Below are 18,971 nucleotides of genomic sequence, written 5' to 3' on the forward strand. Positions count from 1 at the left end.
TTGAAAAGAAGTCTCTTTATGCAGTGAAGACAATGTCATAGAAGTACATAACAAAGCTCTAGAAAAATCAAGGAAATTACAGAAAACCAGAAGCTCCCTATGTGTTTTGCCATATTCAAGTATTTTTAATGGAAATAAAACATTAATGTCTTTATTCACATAAATACATATTTTAATAGGTAAAATGCATCTGAAACATTAATTCTTCCTGATTCTAAATTTCAGACTATGTAAAAAGTCAAAATGATGGGCTATACTGGCCAAAGGTTGGTTACAAGAGATTTTATTTTGCAAACTATACAGAAACAGTAAAAAAGAAAAAGCATTATACTTTTCAATATTACATAAGATAAACAGCAGATTTAGTATTTACTGTGTAGAAATTAATTCAAATAAGAATCTGATTTTCCTTTTATTAATGATGGTAAATCAGTGATCCACTTTTAAACTATACAACCTGTAGTAATACATTAAACAGGTCACGTCATTTTTATTGTGGGTAGAAAGAAAGATAGGATATGAATGAAGATGGTGGAGTCCCAAAATGTCTACACAATTAATTAACATGCTAACATAAATACAGTGACTAAAATAATTTTCTCTACAGTCAAATCTTAAGTGCTACTCTACACAATAAGTATAATCTAGACCACATGGTAATTACATAATAATAGGAAAAAAATTAAAATAATCCATTTTCTCCATTCCAGCAGCAGTATCTATACTGGCATTAATTTGGTAATTGGGTGTGCTTAGCTATTGCCTAACATCCTATACTGGTATGCATGCTAAAAACCTCTCTAGTTCTATTTTGCAAGGCACCTTTACAATACGTTCTATAAGTTTCTGCACTAGTAACAGAAAACAACATGAATTAAGATAAAGAGCAAAACTATTTCCTGAAATAAGAAAATAAAAAGCATCATTATACATTTATTAAAAACCACCTTGGGGCAAGTGACAATACTCTGAAATATAGTAATGTATAAAGATAATACATTTTTAAACAAATCTTTTTCCCAATGTAAATATTTTACGCTAGTCTGATTAGAGAGAAATGCAGAGAAACCACAAAGGGTGAAAAATGTTTAAGTAAATAATGATAAAGCTTATGTGACCTTGACATGAAACCAAAAAATGGAAGGACAAAAAGATTTTAGATTTACAGAACTGGTGCTTGTCCATGCCACTGCTTTTGAAAAATCCTTTCAATAATCTAGCCAATTCCCAATAAAAACTAAACTACAAATGCAAACCCAAAGGAGGACTTCGCTATAGTTTTCCCTCCTGATTTTTCTCCATACCTTTGGTTAATTAAAGGCTTATTGAGATGCTACTTGTGCACCAATGTTTTTCTACTGCAATACATTTCTGATTCATTAAATGGACAATTTCAGCGCCTAAAACACTGATGGAACTTAAGTCACAGTATGCATTCTGAAGAGGACATGCACAGTTTCAAGTAAGGGCAAATATCCTTTCAGCAGAATTTTGAAGAGACTCGTTGGCTTTCTAGTGTGTTTTGCAAATATATGTATTTTCAGTAGCGCATAACATCTTTTTCCTCAGGCTAGAATTCCAACGTGTTTTTCTTCAGCACAACGCCATTTAAAAACTCAAAAGCACATGATATAATTATTCTTATTTAAACAAAAAAAGTCTATGACTCCAGCTGCAATGTTCAAAATAATCATACAAAATATACATATTTGTTAGAACCCTTTTGGTCTCGGAGAGCAAAGGGATTTTATGAAATATCATTTTGTGAAATTTAGAAAGGTACAATGTATGGACCTCTTAATATTATCAAATATATCCATCATGATCATCGTCATCATCATCATCATCCCCTTCATCTTCATCATCATCTTCAATTTCATCTTCATCGTTCATTATTTCATCATCATCATCTTCATCGTCTGTCCATTCATGGAAATCGCCAGAGGCAAAATCACCTGAAGCCTCTAAATCGATAGCTAAAAAGGTATGATAATTATAGAAAAGACTCACAAGATGCACTATATATTTATAGTACATTTTACATAATCATACAAAAGCCACACCAGAATATTTGCTTTCAGGACAACTACAGAGTGTTACGTTAAAAAATATATATATAAATAATATGAAGATTTATCATAAATTTATCATTAAAAATTCACCTCGATATAGAATTAATTTCTCAATGTTAACAAAAGGAGACAAACGTTATGGATTTGTAGAACTATAATGAGTGCTAAGAACAATTTAAAAAATTTAAGTCCAGCTCACAGGTGACAATAAGGACTACTGATAATATACTCTGCCTATTGTTCACTTCTTACATATTGTCTTGACCTAGATCAAATTGTCCATTTATCTAGAAATTATCCTGGATCAGATGGACAATAGGCCTGAGCTTGTACCTCAAATATTGTATACAACCTACTCCCTGCTTCAGGCTATGTCCTTTTGTTGCAGAAGTGAAAAGAGTCATACATGACTTTTTTTTTTTTTTTTTTTCTCCCCCCTTTTTTTTTATCTGGGACATCAAATAAAGGTGACATGGGAATTCTTGGCAGAAGCTGCACCATGCTGTAGGGAAGGGAAAAATAAGGGAAGATTTAGTGTGCTAAAAGCTTTTGGCAATTCCCTCAAATATAAACTGAAAAAAAGTCAAACTGAATTCAATTGCATGCTGGTTACCCACAGGAATTTCATTAAAGATTCTGGGACTTACCTAACGCTGCTCTAGAAAATTAATTTTTCCTGGGTTTATATACACTATGCTGAGCACATGTAAGGGGTGTATTAATAGTTGACACAGTGACAGGAATTCCAAAAATTAATGAAGCAATAACAATAGCACATTATATTTTGTTGAGTTTTGTATCCAAATCCACATAGTTAGGTCCCACACTTCCTGCTGAAGAAATTTAACCTGCTTGGCAATCAAAGGGAATAACACCTCTAAACAAAACACCACAGAAGGTTCTTAACTTACCACATTCCGCCGCACCGTTTGTTCTGGATCCCGACACTTCATTGCCATACCTGTCCACACACCAGCACTGCCCTAGGCTTCCATGGCACTGACTTGGTTTGTAATACCCATCCTCATCACAGAAGGGAATGTACTGGCCTGCAACACAGATCAATAGAGACAGATATAGATATAAATGTTGAATAAGTATATTAAAGTTCATGTCTTGGCCAATGTCACAATTATAGCAGAAAGCAACTACCTTTTCCTGTTTCATCATTTCAGACTCTACACTGACTGCTTTAGCAGGACTAAATTCAGTTGACTCAAAGTGACTGAATGTAACAAATGTGGGAGAGGAAAATAACACGGTCTTGGACTGGTTTCAAGATATAAAGTGAGTGATCTTCCTTTGAATTTTTTGTTGATCCTGTGATACTATTTCTTATTCTCTTGAATATCTCAGTTCAGATTTTCATGACATTCTGGTGAAAAGCCTCAAATGTAGGACCCACTCCTGAATGGGAAGTTCTATCATCTGTGGAGTACAAACAAGTCTGAATAGTAAGGGCCAGATTTCCTTACTAACAAACTATCAGCTACAATGAGTTATGTATAGTATGTACTTTACAAGCCACTTATTTACACACTATTATTTAATTATTCCACCACAGAACAAAAATGCAGCAGAACACACCACAAAAACCTGTAAAAAATTAATACTAAATTTGCATTTATATGTACAAGAGGGGCTTATTTTGTGAGGCAGTGACTTGCCTACACCTGAATAATCCACTGTTTATCACTCAGACCTAATGGAGACCACAATGAACAAAATATTCATATGAAAGCATTTGAAGTGTGTAGTTCTTGTTAGAAACCATCCTTATGAGAAATATAGTTTCGACTGCTTTGGGCCAAGCCTTTTATTGCAGCTTTTACACAGTGGCTAGTGGTAAATGAAGACTTTACACTTCAGAAATATTGATGCAGTATAAAACTGATTCACAACAAAGATTTCAATTACTTACAGAATATTACAGCTAAAGGATCAGCAGAAATACTACTTTAGGAGTACCTTATGCTGTCCCCCCTGTAACTGTAAAAATGTACCTTCCATCAGGGTAATAAAACAGATGTAAGAGCTTCTGGTAGGTAACATAATAAAACCAAGTTTAATAGCTTTCAAAAATTTCATAAATTTCGTTGCTGAGATTTACTGTGGTCTATCTTCATTGGATTAATATTGATTTTGTGTTGCTGTTTAACTAGGGTTATTTATGTAAGTAATAAAACCTTCAAAAGAATGATCTATGACTCACCTAGGAGCTTCTTTCCTCCTTGCTGCTTCTGAATGTTGCTGAGTTCTGTCTGGCAAGGTGGGTCTAAAATGACATAAAAATGTTAAATGGGTTACACAGTATCTAGGACAGAAAGCACATGACTACATTTTCACAGTTTGCTATGTTGTAAGGTCACACTAACTGCTGATCTTATGAAACACAGACATCTGAAATAAAAGAACTGCCACACCTTGCTACAGCTTCAGAATTATGAATCTGCACACCACCACGGATTTATGCAGAACACCACTCCCAGTTAACTCATCTCCAAGAGAGCATCTAGTCACCAGTCTGGAGGATTGAGGAATGCTAGACCAAAATAGTAATTTTATCACACAACCTACTTTACTGGTCTATAAAAATCAGTGCAGCTGTGAAGCTCGCCTCATGTATTAGCTAAAAACAGGATGGCTCTTTTAATTTCCCCCCTTTTGTCCTTTTTAGAAGTCATGTTCCAATTTTGTATTTCACGTACTACACTAAGAAAATAAGACCTTTTTCTCCACTGAAGTCTGCAAGATTCTGATTCTCTGACAACAAGACTGGATCCTATGGGTATGGAGCCCGATGTGCAGCAAACTAACTTTAAAAATGGAGGCCAAACTTTAGGTGGCTCTAAGAAGCAGAATATGTATTAAAATTCAGATTTCCATTCTTCAGCTACAGCTTCCAAATAATTTAATTTTTTACTGTCCATAAAAGAAAGTCAGAGTATGCCCCATGAATGGGAAGAAAATAAGATGTGAATGCATTTACATCACTGTTCAATGAGTTAAAGAATCAAAGACAGCAAAGCACTAATTAATCTCTGAACACTGGCACTGCCTATCACATTAGACCCTTATTAGCACCAGGGCATTTCTCATTCTGAACCAGCAACAGAAATTACTGAGTTTACTCACAGATGCTTTTAGCTTGCACCATTCCCAGATAAAATCTTACATGCCATGAATATTAAATCCATTTTCTATTTTAGCAGACTCTGGTCATTTGTAATACATCTTTGCCATGTACTTAACTCAAGGATCCCTTTTTTTCCATGCAAGTAGAAAGAGGGGTTCTCAGCTGGTTTAAAGATGAGTAAGACTGGCCCAGCCCACTGATGCAGAACATACATAAGACCATAACCCAGTCACTACATAAGGAACTCTGGTGACAAATGCCTAGATGAAGTGGGAATCAAACATATACTTCCAGTGAGAGCCTCTTGGCTGGCACAGCCTAGTTATTCCAACATGCCTTTGGTATTATCTAAAAGAGCAAATAAAAACTAGTGGACAATAATAACCCCTCACTGGCAGGAAGGTGTTCATTTCTCTTGGTTTTACATTTTAAATAACATTTACATATGCAAAACATTTAAAGAACATAGTAACTACTTCCAGTGGCCTCAACTCTGATGGGCCTGGCTTTTCACACTAAATGTACAACGATTCTTTTTAGAGTGAATGCTTGAAGGGTAGGCTCCACTTTCAAAATACTGTCAACAGGAGTCTTAATGCTAGAAGGAATTTTCAGGAGTTGTCTTTCCAGATAACGAACCAATTTCTCTGCGTGCATTTGAAAAATCACTGAGATTTGACATCACTGGGTGGGTATTGGATTTTAATAATTCAGTGTCTGAGTATTTGTTGAAGCTACATGAAGTTTTACTTTTTTTGTTGTAAGAAGTACTTTGAGGATGATCATGCTCACTATTTCATTATCTTTCAAAACTACGGTCTCTTTATTTCCCAAAATTTGATGACTTAAGCTCTTAATGCTACAACATTCTGAGGATTGATTATTTCTTAAACTAAAGGTATTTTCTACTATCTAATAAATGACAGTCATTTATCATACAAATATCACAGGTTATAAGGATCTGGGAATGGGGTGGATTTGGCAGGGTTAAGTTAGTGGTTGGATTATGTCACAGAATGTTTCCCACCTATTCTATTTTATCCTATCCTTTCCTCAAGATGGGATACCAATGAAGAAAAACTAGTCAAATAGGAAGAATACATGTCATTTTTTTCCATGAAAAACAATCCTAAATCAGAAACATAGATATGCACACATGAGCATTAACACATGGAGATGTAAAAATTATGGATCACACCTGAAGAAAAAAAAAATCTTTTATAGCTATAAATCTTTGGTGGCATAAGTATAAAAAGGAATACCACTAACCAAGAAGTAACAAGGCGACATGAGGTAGTTACTTACCCAAAACACTCTTCTCAGAAATTAGGTCTTCAAGATTCACACTTAAGTTTTGCTTCTCAGGATAAAAACAGCAAAAACACTTAACAATACTAAATCACTCTGGTGCTTAAAACTGTCAAAGAGAGTGGCAGGCTAGAAGTTCAACCAATTCCTTTTGGCTCACAGCACATTCTTTTTCCTCTCTTCTCATATCATAATGCCTCCCTCTTTATTTGCAGGTTAGTTCCTAAGTTTGAAAAGCTTTTGTTTAGATATCTGAAATTATTTCAATAAAAAAGCAATCACGGGACAACTTATGGTAGTCTTGAGCCAAGGAGGAAAAAAAAAAATCCTTTACTAAAATCAGGGTGGTAGCTTCTCTTGAAATAACAATGAATCTGACATAAAGTCTGCCCGAAAATCTGAATACAAATAAGGTATCTAATCATCTTCATCCTTAATCTACTTTCACGGATGAGGGAGGAATTGTCTTTCTGATAATATCCACGCATGGCTAGGAGGGACTCATGAACCACACAACACCAGCCATTCACAGTGTGTCAGCGCTCAAAGTACTGGCGCACACCAGAGTATCCAATGCTATTTATGCCAGACCTCAAGACATCGGCACCCAATCATGTCAAGAAGTGCTTCAAGGCTAGCACAACTAAGCTTTGATCTGCCAAAAGAGCACATTAACAGATGAACTGGTAGGTTTGACAAAGAATGTCTATGATTTTTTTAACAGATAGTCTCAAAGAGCTGTTACCCACACAGTGAACCTCCAGCTTTCAGAGATCCTCCTTCTTACCCAAATACAAAACAGAGATTTTTCACCTATCAAGTAGGTAATATCCGGCAGAGCCTCTAAGTTCTGGAATATGGCCCACTGCAGATAAGGCAGCAGTGACGTCTTGCCTGTACTTGGAGGCAAGAATTACAATTGTTGGACATCCAAGGTTTGTACTTCAGGGTTCTGAAGCACCTATACTACACTTCAAGAAGTCTGCCAGGGGATCCCATTTATGATCATTATTTATCTTGATAACAGCATGTTACATCTTCCTTTGTAACTATCTATTAATATATTTGAAGTCCTTGCAATCTTAAGACCGGCAAATACAAACCGCGAGAATTATTCTTCTGTAAGAGGGACTGTTTTAAAGTCATGAAGATGTCTTGCAGGTATGATACACAGAAGAGCCTCTAGGAAAAAGCATCTAGAGAATTGCTGGACTAATAGATCCATGCAGAGGCCTGTAGCAAAGAAATACTTTGTCACTAAGCATTAATACTCTCAGCAAAATTGGCTACTCTCCTACTCTGAATCAGTGATGCAACAAAACAAGGCTGCAGTAACCAATTGCTGGCAGAAAAAAATTCAACCTATAAAAAGGCCAACATTGCAAAGCCCTCAGCATTTCAGCATTTCAGTAAGCACTAAAGCATAACATTAGCACTGAGCAACTAAGAAAGTAAGTTCTGAAGATGGGTGCTGAAACACTAGCACAGATTGTTGAAACTAGAGGGCCATAGTGACCAAAGTGTACAGAAAGACTTGTAAAGAACACTGTGAATCTGCACAGTGCAGATTTTGATGTATTGCAGAAATGCATTTTAATGGCTTGGATATACCTCAGAAATACTAAACTACATTTAAATCAGAGTAAGGGCAAAAAAAATGCAACAGGCATCACTGGACTGTACTAAAGTGTTTACCAATTAGTCGAGGCAGGACAACTAGTACAGAAAGATCATCTTCACAAGAAAGACCTGACTTCAGGATTCATGAAAAAGTTGCTTATTTGACTAGAAGTTGTCAGCAATGTGCAGTAATAGCTCTAGTGCAGTGTAATCAAGCAGAAAGAAAGAACGAAACAGAGTTTCAAGTACTTGTCTAATCCTGACGGTCTTGCAATGACCATGAGGGGCTCTCAGACAATGACTCAAGAAAATACTATGTACTTTTAAAAAGCACAATGGAATTGCTATCCCAGTATATACATATGGTTGACTAATTCTTGTATTCCCTTTAGAACTTTAATCAACAAAGTACTGCAAAACCACTGATCTGCCCAGAAAGCACTACTAAGCTCACTGAACACAGAGAACTGCTCTACATGGCTTGAAGCATTCTGTTAATATCAACTCATTTTAATAAACATCAGAAAGAAGATGCTGAATTTCTCAGCTTTTCCATCTCTTCGCTATTAACAGTAAAGGCTTCATTAAAGGCCTTATTTAGATAATTCCATCAAGTAAAACATAACCAGACATGAACATATTCTATGGTTCAGCATAACAATGTGAATTACAGCAAATTCATCGGGTCACTAATGCACTGGGGAAGCAGAGCTCAGGCAGTTGTGCAACAGCTAATAATAAGACATGACAAAAGAAGACTAAGACTTTTTTCCTTACACCAAAAAATGGATAATACAGATTTTGATGACATTGTTAATTTTGAAAGATGAAGTACATGTTTCATGTGCAAGGGTTGCTGAAACTTGAGATTTCACTTCACATACATTTAGGAGACAGCTTTTTTCCTATACACTCAAACACACTGTGCTATCAAAGACTACCTAATCTGTTTGAAATCAGCACCTTTTCTCAACACCATTATCAAGACAGTGAAGAAATTGGTAAAAAGGGAAAAGCTTGATAATGCGGGGTTCTGCAATGTGAAAGTATCAGTGTCACTGAAAGATGGATCTGGTGGGGTGCCATTAATAAAATTCTGAAGTGTTTAAATCAGTCTTTACAATACTATCCTTAGTACGCTGAGCAAATATTATGCACAAAATATGTTTATAGGTAAGAAGATGCAGAACTACTCGAAACTGATCTGTGGAGAGGTTTCCTTAATGCCCTGGTTATGCCCTGCAGAGTAGGCCTATACATAATTTGCTGTACTTCCCCTGGCAATAGGAAAGAATTATACTGCCCTTCAAAGACTAAGGCTATAAATAAATTAAGCTGAAATTATTGTGGTCTTTTTTTTTATAGACAAATGAACAAAACATGTTATGTTCTTTACATTACTTCTGGGTTATTTCTAATTTGCTAGTGTTGGTAGCAGTACATATATGCTTATTAAAAAATCACACAAAAGTTCTTGTTCTACTACAAAACAAACAAGGCATTTTTAAAGTTAATATTTAAACTTTTAACAAGAAAGTTACCAAAGAAAAAATATCTGTTATTTAGTATTTACCTACAGAAGTACAGCTTTATTTTTACTTAGATTTACAACTGGCAGATGTAGCATGATAAAAACCTTTATTTCCACAGAAATCAGAATAAAACCATAAATGTTGAATGTTAATGGGAATTTATCATGAGAGTACAAGAGTACAAGTAAGATTTTAAAAACCTATACTAAAACTTTCAAACAGGCTGAATTAGCTTAGCAAACTTTCCACCAAATCAGTTTTATCTCCTCTAACAGCAGTAGAAATTTGAACCCTAGTTGCTGTTTATCCTTCAGAAGAACTCCCTCATGTCAGTATAAAAAATGGCAGGGGTTATTCTGACCAATTTCTCACAATATTCAATGAGTGAATTCCTTGATATGTTACAACTAGCTTGATTATATAATTTACATGATGTTTCACCTATGTCTAAAATTGTTATATAATCCTCAGGCAAATGGCTTGTAGGTTGTGTTTATTTGTCTAACCAAAATCACATCAGGAACATTAACAAGAGATTCAACTAGGCAATAAAAACCAACTGGTTTTAGGCCTAAATGACTGGAAATAACTTCATCCATAATGTTCATTCAGCTATTTTATTAGGCCCACTGAACATTAAGATACCCTACATTAGCAATAAAAAAGTTTATTTTATAATGTAGGCAAAGTAGACTGGGAAAGAAATAATTTCAGTAATTTTGTTCTTTATTTTTATCTCTTTCCCTCTACGTACATACTAAATTTCGCATGAGGAACAATATAGCTGTAAAAGCCTTAGTGGCAGTGTTGCACTTTATTTAGAATCCTTTATTTTCTAGCAAGCCTTTCCATTTAGCTTGAGCTGTTTGGCTTGTTTGTTTGTGGTATTTTAACTTCATTTGAAGTATTCACCATATGTCACAAGCCTTAACACAAATTCATTGCACAACATTTAAGAGCTTGTAGTTCACTGTAATCTTCTCAATATGTTAATAAAAAGCTAAAGCCCAACAAAAAGCTCAGTCATATACACATGCAGGTTGATCTCATCTTTTACCTTGCTGTCTTTGGAAGCAGTAGCACCACTCGTTGTTAGATATCAAACTGTCTTTGTATGTGTCACAAGAATTGAAGAACGCCCTGGTGCACGGCTCATTCTTGTCAAGGTAAATGCTTCCAAGTTCTGACTGATCCAACAACAGGTCATAGTTCGTATCGAGCCTATTAAACATCCAGCCGAGGGAGTCTTTGCAAATTGGCAAAATGCTGGTATCAAATCCTAGGAGGCAAAACAGATATAAAAAAAATATTATACAGGAGGAAAACTAAAGCAGCTGCTGATCCCAGCACCACAAAGAATGCTGCATCATGGAAATAGCTCTGGTGGTACAGAGATACCATAAATAAACAGTGCATGCTATTGGAATGCACGTAGAAATTATATGCCAGATTCACTTTTAAAATCACTAAACTAACCTGCTAAAAAAAATTAAAAATCAATCCTACAGTCCGCCTCAGAAACATTTAGAAATATGAGCTTTCCTGCCAAATACTATACATATCGCACACACGTTATCTACAGTAATAAAAGATATATAATGATTTCCTGGAAAATAATACCGATGAAGAATTTAACTGAAATTATAAATCAGGACAAGGAAACTTAAGTGGTTTGCAAAGTTTACAGAACTAAGAGGAGAATAAATTCCAGGTAATTTGTAGTCCGTGCTTGGGGTCTTTAATTTTCTTGTTCTGATGACATACATTTAAATCTATGAAAAAGGAACATGATAGTTGGGCTCAGCAATGCTTTGAAAATTGTATTTTGTCTTTACATGGTGCACTTTCTATCTTGGAGGAGGCCACGTAAAAGATGATTTCTAAGAGGAGCCAGCTGCCAGTATCAGACTTACCCATACAGCTTGCATCTTCCTACACCACAGCTTGAAAAAATGGCCAAATGGAACACGCTGAGTTAATTATTCCTGTAGCCAGACCTCACACCTCCTATTTATATGTTTCCTGAACTTTAAAGTACATGCAGACTTGCCTATGGACACAAAAAGGAAATGCAGAAACCACCAGGCCTCTTGCCTCTGTTGAAGCAGTGAGCCGCAGATGATAAAAACACTCTCCTTTTCTGGTTCATGTGCAATGAATACAGGACCCAACTGAATGAATGAGGCTATAGAGCAAATGTCTCATGCAGCCTTATTTGTAAAAGGTATCAGAATTATTAAACAGGTGTTTCTCATCAGAAAAAATCTGGAAGGTTCCTCCATCTCAAAACATGTGGCATGACCATGCACATAGTTATTCCACAGGTCAGTGTGGCCAGGCATTTGAGTATACAGCCTAACACAGAACAAGATTTAGTGCTACTATAAACATCATCCCTCTCAAAACTTTATATTAAAACTTACCACTGAAAAAAATGAGATTGGTAGATATGGCTATAGAAAAGTTGACATGAGAGGACACAGGAATTTCCAATTTCTATTGCTGTTGAGAATCAAGTCTGCCTGCCTTTGTTGTTGTTCTGACAACAGTAAAGAAATCTGAAAAGTGCTTCTATACTACTAAACAAGTTTAATGCAATAATTGCATTTAGAAGTCATTAGATGTCCTTTTAGATATATACCTATATCTGGAAATGCTTACTCTGGTAGAATGACCATTTCAGAAAGGAAAAGAAAGCTGATAGCATCAAAAATCCCTTTGCAAGTCAGAGCAACACATAAAATCAGTTTCCCCAGAAATTCTAAATTAACTATGACTTTTTATCAGGGTGATCTCACTTTTTCTAGTTCCCTGATGATCTGTTGTAGTAATTATTATTCTTAAGAAGACAAAAAAAAATTAAGCCAGTTATTTTATATTTATAAAGTTTTCATGTGTTTAACACAATTTAAAAACATACCCAAGTGCCAAGTGTTCAGCCAAAGATCTCTTTCCCTTCCTCTTCAGCCCCTGACAAATCATCAGGACAAAACTTTTTTTTTTGTGGATTATGAAGAGCAGTGAGATACAGGACCCAACTCTCAACTGAATGCATAAGGGTATAGAGTAAATGTCTTATGCAGAATGATTCAGCAGGTGTTTCGGGTTAGAAAAAAATCTGCAAGTTTCCTCCATCTTAAAATATTTTTTCTAAGGATTAATGTTCAGTGTAACATTATTTACCTGTAAGGCTCTGTTCCTGATAGCCTCTTAACATTTTCTCTGTTAATTTTGCTTTTAGCTAGAGATCTTCCTCATGACCTCAGATACCAAAAGAGGTCAACATGAAACATACTGCTACCTACCCTGCCTTTTGTGTGCCTGCATGACAGGAGAAATCATTCTTGTACTCACAACTTTTTTCTCAATTTAGCACTCTGGTCAGCTCACCCAACTCTAACAGATGGGCCAGAAATAGAGCAACTACGATTTCAATTAATAAGATGCCAACTAGAAGGGAATTTAAGATAAAAGCCACTTAAAAGGTGTATTTAAGGATGAACCTTGTGGGTCAAAGTAATTGAAGATAATACCTCTGCATGTGGAAATTCCAGCTTAAGTTTGTTGAAAGAGGCATCTCTTTCAAAATATTTTTAAATTAGCAGTTGTGGTTCATGCTGGCAAAGCTCACATCATGAAGTATTTGTATTTTAGGATACTAGAAGGCAGTTTTATTTTTTTAATAAACTACACTAAGGAAAAGCAGAAATCCCCCAAACATGTGTTTGTTTTACAGAAAAAGCTGAGCTGGAAGGGATCATTGAGTCCAACTCCTCAGTCAGTTTCAAATTATACTTTAAAAAGTACATTTATACACACTATATACAGTATAAATTTATCTGAAAAACAGTGAAAGAGAACTGAACATTTCAAAGGTGTATGCACCACTAAATTAAGGTTAGAAGAATATCATAAAACTGCGTAAGATTTTATCCCTTTTTTTTTCTTGATTTCCTTAACTAGCATTAGCTTGTGATTGGAGTTCATCCTCTGTTCCTATTCGTCAATTTTTTTCTCACTTATTTCCACATAGCTTTTAGATTTTTTTAAAAAGTGATGTCCCACCAGCATCTTCTCTATTACATTTTTCATAATTAAGGACAAAGCTTGAAATTTAAAAAAAATTGCACTGGAGTCAGCAATATAATTAAAAGGCAGATCATTTTATTACAGATCACTGATACCAACATGATTGCACCAGAAGAATGTTATTATGTTCTAATATTTTCAATAAATCCTGTCAAAGTTCAACATAACCATAGCTGAATATTTAAATATAGAGTATGAAGTCTGATATTGATGACATACTCTTCCTAGAAGATAGGAATATATGATTCTGGTATATCAGAACTAATAAACCTACTTCAAACAATAATATTTTATATAAGAAACGCTTACATTTATTAAAACTGTCATATCCTACGTGTTAAATAGCATCAGATACTGGAGGAAAAAAGCACTGTAGATCATGGAGTCTAACTTTCTACTAAACTGTTTGATTTAATAATTTCTAAAACTGAGCATGTTTTACCTTGAAAGTAATTTATGTTTCTTTTTTCAGAGTTCAACTCTGAAGAAGTTTGTATTTTAATTTACAGCCCAGGTATATTTGTTGTAATTTTTACTAGTTTTTCGTTCTTCCTCTTGTTTAGCCTATATAATTTTAGTGTTTTAAACAGATAAAAATCACATTTCTTATTTTTCATTAGCCCTGTTTCATAAAGCCAAAGTCTTTCATAAGCATCAGAAACTGCAATATAGAAATAGGCCAAATATTAGCTTTTCTCAAATAAACAAAATAAATAAAAATGGATCAAGTATTTCAGAGGTAAACCAGGCAGGTGTTGACAGAGACAGAAGCAGCTTTGTTCGATATAAAATGGAGCACATCATCTCTTCCAGAACTGCTACGCCACAAAGAGATCATCACTTCAGGTCTATATACACATTAACAACTCTTTTAGAGATTATTGTGGTAAAATTCTTGGTTCATTTTAAAAGAAACCTAACTGAACTGTCCAAACTTAAAATTATCAGAATTACTTTCTCCCAACAATTACTTGCTTCCTCTATTAAAATATCGATAAAATAATACATCTTGAAGGTGATATGCTTGGGTAAAAGATAAAAGCGTTTGAGTACATATCTAGAGTTTAATATCTGCTGACAGGGGTTGAGACATGAAGGCATCAGGTGTTGCAGAACTAAGAATCAAAAAATCACCGGGTGACCTAGACATAGGCAATTATTTCCCAGATAACATACTATGTATATTATCACTTGGAACACCAACTAGAATGCTGGGTTTACACATTTTTCACAGTTGTAACACAATGCAATAAGCAGAAATGAAGGAATAATTAGTATAATTGAATGACAGTAGTTTATTCTTGATGATTAAATACCAGGACATTATGCTGAGGAGAGCAAAAACTGCTGCGCAGATAACTAAATTATGAAAGATGTTTTTTTGTTTCATTTTAACCACTTACTCAAAAATCTATTTCCACATACCATAATGAAGTGAACTTTTATGCAGCTATAGTTCTGAACACTATCTAAAAATATGAAGTACCGGCTCATGCTCTTTTCCTGGTAAAAACAATCCCAAGGATATTAAGAAATATAACCATACTCCACGGCTTACGTACTGGGCATTCAAAACATTTGCTCAAAAGGAACCAACAGAAATGTTCCTCTTTTTGGTTATTTCTCTGGGGAGAATTTCAAATTTTACCTGCTTCGCAAGGTAAAACTATCGTTTGCCTGCTTATTAAGCACTTAAGTAACGTGTTCATTGAGGAAGACAGCTTTTGAAACCATGTGGAAATCAAAACAGCATACATACACAGGGCTCACTTATTGCATTATATAGAAATTGTTTATCTAGTATGACAAGAAATGCACCATTTTTTCCAATACCAGTGTGCTGTCTGAAGCAATAAAGGTCACTGCAAATCACACATGTGAATAGACACACACATTCTCTTTGCCAGACTCCTGGCTGACATCTAGACCGCAGATTTTACCTGTTCAGTGTGCAAGCTGCATAGCAAGAAGGCTTTCTTTCGTAATGGATTTCTGTAATATTTTGGTTAGCAGAAAACCTTCAGTGAACAGCAGCTCACAGCTGAAGCCTACTGTGCACAAGTCGGGAAAATGTTTCACTTCCTAATGCAATCAGGACAGAGCAGAGCCGGAAAGACTAAAATAAAGAGGACTATGCAGAGGTGAATGCTTTTGTACTTGATCACAAAAGTGGTGATCTTGCTGAGCTTCATCTGGCTCCACAAGAGCCAGGAGACAGATTTAGGCATAACACTCTCTGCCCCCTGTCTGAGGCTGTAATGCATTCCTGCTCACTATGATTACACAGACACGAGCAAAGCCCAGGTAAAGGCAAGACACAAAAACCCAGAACATCCTGAGCTGGAAGGGACCCATAAGAATCATCAAAGTCCAACTCCTGGCCCTGCGGAACATGGAGAAGGTACCAAAGGTATTTTGATAAACCTAAGAAAACTGACTCTCATGTCACAATGAAAGGTACAAGAGAAAGAAATAAAGTACAACTGTGATGTCCCTGTCAAAGTTTGCATTCTGAAGTCTCTTCCAGAAAGTGTTTTAAAGAATTTTATGTGGAAGGGGAGGGAGGTGGGGGGGAAGCAACATGATTCCTATATCTAGAAGCTATCAGTTTCCTAATAGATTGATAGATCAGATAAAATTTGCTATTTGGGAAACCAGAGTTACCATTTCATGAACAGGAGTGACTGCTAGAGGAAAGCAGGTAACAGAGGATAAAGAACAAAAAAATAAAATAAAGACCCACATTTCATTTAGTATAAGAATAATTCTGTACAAAAGATTGAGTCAAAACCAATTTCAGCCAGTAACACTGATGTGGTTCATTAAGAGACTTAATTTCAAGTAGAGATGGATTCATTAAAATTCTTGTTCAGATTTAATTCTAGTCTGGATTTCTTCTTGTAGATTTGTGCATTGAGGGTGCCTTTGTATGGGCTAACCTAACATATGCAGAAATTCATTGGAAGACCCTTTCCTTTCTAGCAAACTAGAACCACGGTTCAGGTTGTTCAGCTTTCTGTAAAATCTTCCGAAATAATCTCAGGAATTAGATGAAGCCATCAGTGTTTTGAGGACATCAAAAATACTGTTTTAAACCACAATTCTTCCCGGCTCCAGAACTTTCCTTACTCTAGGAGTAAGGAAAACCCTATTGTTCTCATGAGTTCTGTCTGTACCTCTGGGTTTTCAAATATACTTTTGCAGTGAAGATCAGGGAAATGTAAGTTATCACTGCATAATACCAGCTTGTCTCTTCATCAATAAGGAATTTATGATAGTCAGAATTAAATTAAAATCTTCAAGCAAAAATCTGAATTTGCTTATTTTGTTTACTTTTTTTTTACAAAATTAGTCTTTTCCTCCCACAATTTCTTATAGGGACTTGTCAATTTTAGTGTAATATTATCTTACTAGGCTAGTTCCAGACAAGACACTTTCAAGTAATTTTCTTCCAGACTTCTTGTATTTTTAGGTTATTTTCAAAATTATTAGTGTATTAGACTCCATCATATTATTTCCAAGCCATAAAAAGATTTTCTATTACCTTTGGTCTTCCAACTTTTAACATGACGAGATGCACAAGTATTCTTCAGAAACAGACTGCTGTTACCAGAAATATTGGTGGGACTATGGGGGTTTTTTGTGCTTTGCATATGATGTATTAATTTTGTGTTTTATCACACAAAATGAATATAGAAATAGAAAAAAATATTTGAATAGACTTTAAACAGGTATATAAAATGTCACTTAATATTTTTAACTCTGCATATTCTGATCCACAAGCAAAAAATAATGGCGGTATTATTGTAGTATGGGGGTCAAATATACTTTTCCCCTTTGTGTCATCTATTTAGACCTTTAAATAGCCCTATGAAAATATTTAAGTATGTATTTAGCACCTGTGTTATTGAAGCTTTTAGATATATTTTATTTGACCGCATCTGGATCCAAAAGGGATTTTGGAAATAATTACTATTTTTTTAAATATTCTGCTCCCAATTACTGATAACATTCTGCTCTGTTATTAGTCTGCTTTGACACTGGAAAAAAGTGTCAGTAAGACAAAATTACCTTACTCTTGTAAAAATACAGCCATGTAGCCACCTGACATTTTTAACTTTTTAACAGCATATTGATGGCTCCAGCAGAACACTACTGTTTGGTTTGTTTAGGTATATTAATGATTGTATGGAACAAAGTGGATTATTTAATGGCTGGAACAACTCCAAAAGCACCACTGAGGCACTATAAACTTGCACCATATCTGCCTTGGTCAGAAGGACTGTGCTTGAGTCTTTTAATATATCCCATCCTAAATGCCACCAGAGTGACAGAAATATGAAAAAACCCTAAATACAAAGAGACAGAGAGGATGCCACAAATTTCTTTAAATGCAGAATGGTTTTTCAGTAAGGAAGGAACTTTATGATAAGAATACAGGAAAGCCTAGCGGAAAAGGGTGACAAAACAGGTTTTCAACTCCCCAAGGGTAATGAACAACTCCATGGATCCGTTAGACTGGACTCTGAAAGGGGAAGTTGCATTCAGGTGGCTTTTTGTTGCAGCTGTTACTCTGCACAGACCACCAAGTCTCATGCGCTAAGTGTAAAGTCATTATACATGATAAGAAGTTATTTACAAGTTTTATTTGTAGCTGTTGCTTTTTGTATTTCCAAACATAGCTTTCCACATTTCCAAAACAGGGACTCGCCAGCGCTAGTATACTAAGATATCAATGTGGCTGGATGCCCTGATATACTTAGATATCAACAGTCTGATGTCTTGGACTTCTTATGACTTCAGAGACAGACATTGACTTAGATATCAACAGTCTGATGTCTTGGACTTCTTATGACTTCAGAGACAGACATTGAGGGATATTACTTGAGAACTTTGCTCTTCAAGAACAGTTTTAAGACTTTTTAAATGGTATTAGAAAGGACTTTACCATGCTAAATGGTTATCATATTTTATGTTTCTTTATGAGTTTAGAGGGACATAGTGACAATTCTCAACAACAGACATGCTCATTTCTCACAAAATGCAGTACGTATTTTGCTGCTTTAAGAAATTCTGAAGTACAGAAATTTACCTAATAGGAAAAACATACAGCACCAGTGAAACCACTTTTAAAATAATATGTGCAAAATCTACAAATGAAAAAACCTACTACTGAACATACAATCATTCAATTGCTTTCTGCCCTATAGATGG

The 18,971-nt window shown here is 35.2% G+C and overlaps 1 protein-coding gene across 3 annotated transcripts in view; it reads right to left on the minus strand.

The window, feature by feature from the left end:
* Window positions 1-266: 266 nt before the first annotated feature.
* The window catches only part of SPOCK3 (SPARC (osteonectin), cwcv and kazal like domains proteoglycan 3), a 167,321-nt gene continuing 148,616 nt past the window's right edge, over window positions 267-18,971 (minus strand). For all 3 annotated transcript variants that reach the window (XM_040065473.1, XM_058420778.1, XM_040065475.1), the window contains 4 exons: window positions 10,726-10,947; window positions 4,285-4,347; window positions 2,984-3,121; window positions 267-1,976 (listed from right to left, as the gene is read on the minus strand). In XM_040065473.1, coding sequence (XP_039921407.1) covers window positions 1,807-1,976; window positions 2,984-3,121; window positions 4,285-4,347; window positions 10,726-10,947 — 593 coding nt within the window. In that variant the 3' untranslated portion in view covers window positions 267-1,806. The remainder of the gene's footprint in view (window positions 1,977-2,983; window positions 3,122-4,284; window positions 4,348-10,725; window positions 10,948-18,971) is intronic.

The sequence above is a fragment of the Hirundo rustica genome, chromosome 5, assembly GCF_015227805.2.
Source record: "Hirundo rustica isolate bHirRus1 chromosome 5, bHirRus1.pri.v3, whole genome shotgun sequence".
Classification (NCBI taxonomy): domain Eukaryota; kingdom Metazoa; phylum Chordata; class Aves; order Passeriformes; family Hirundinidae; genus Hirundo; species Hirundo rustica.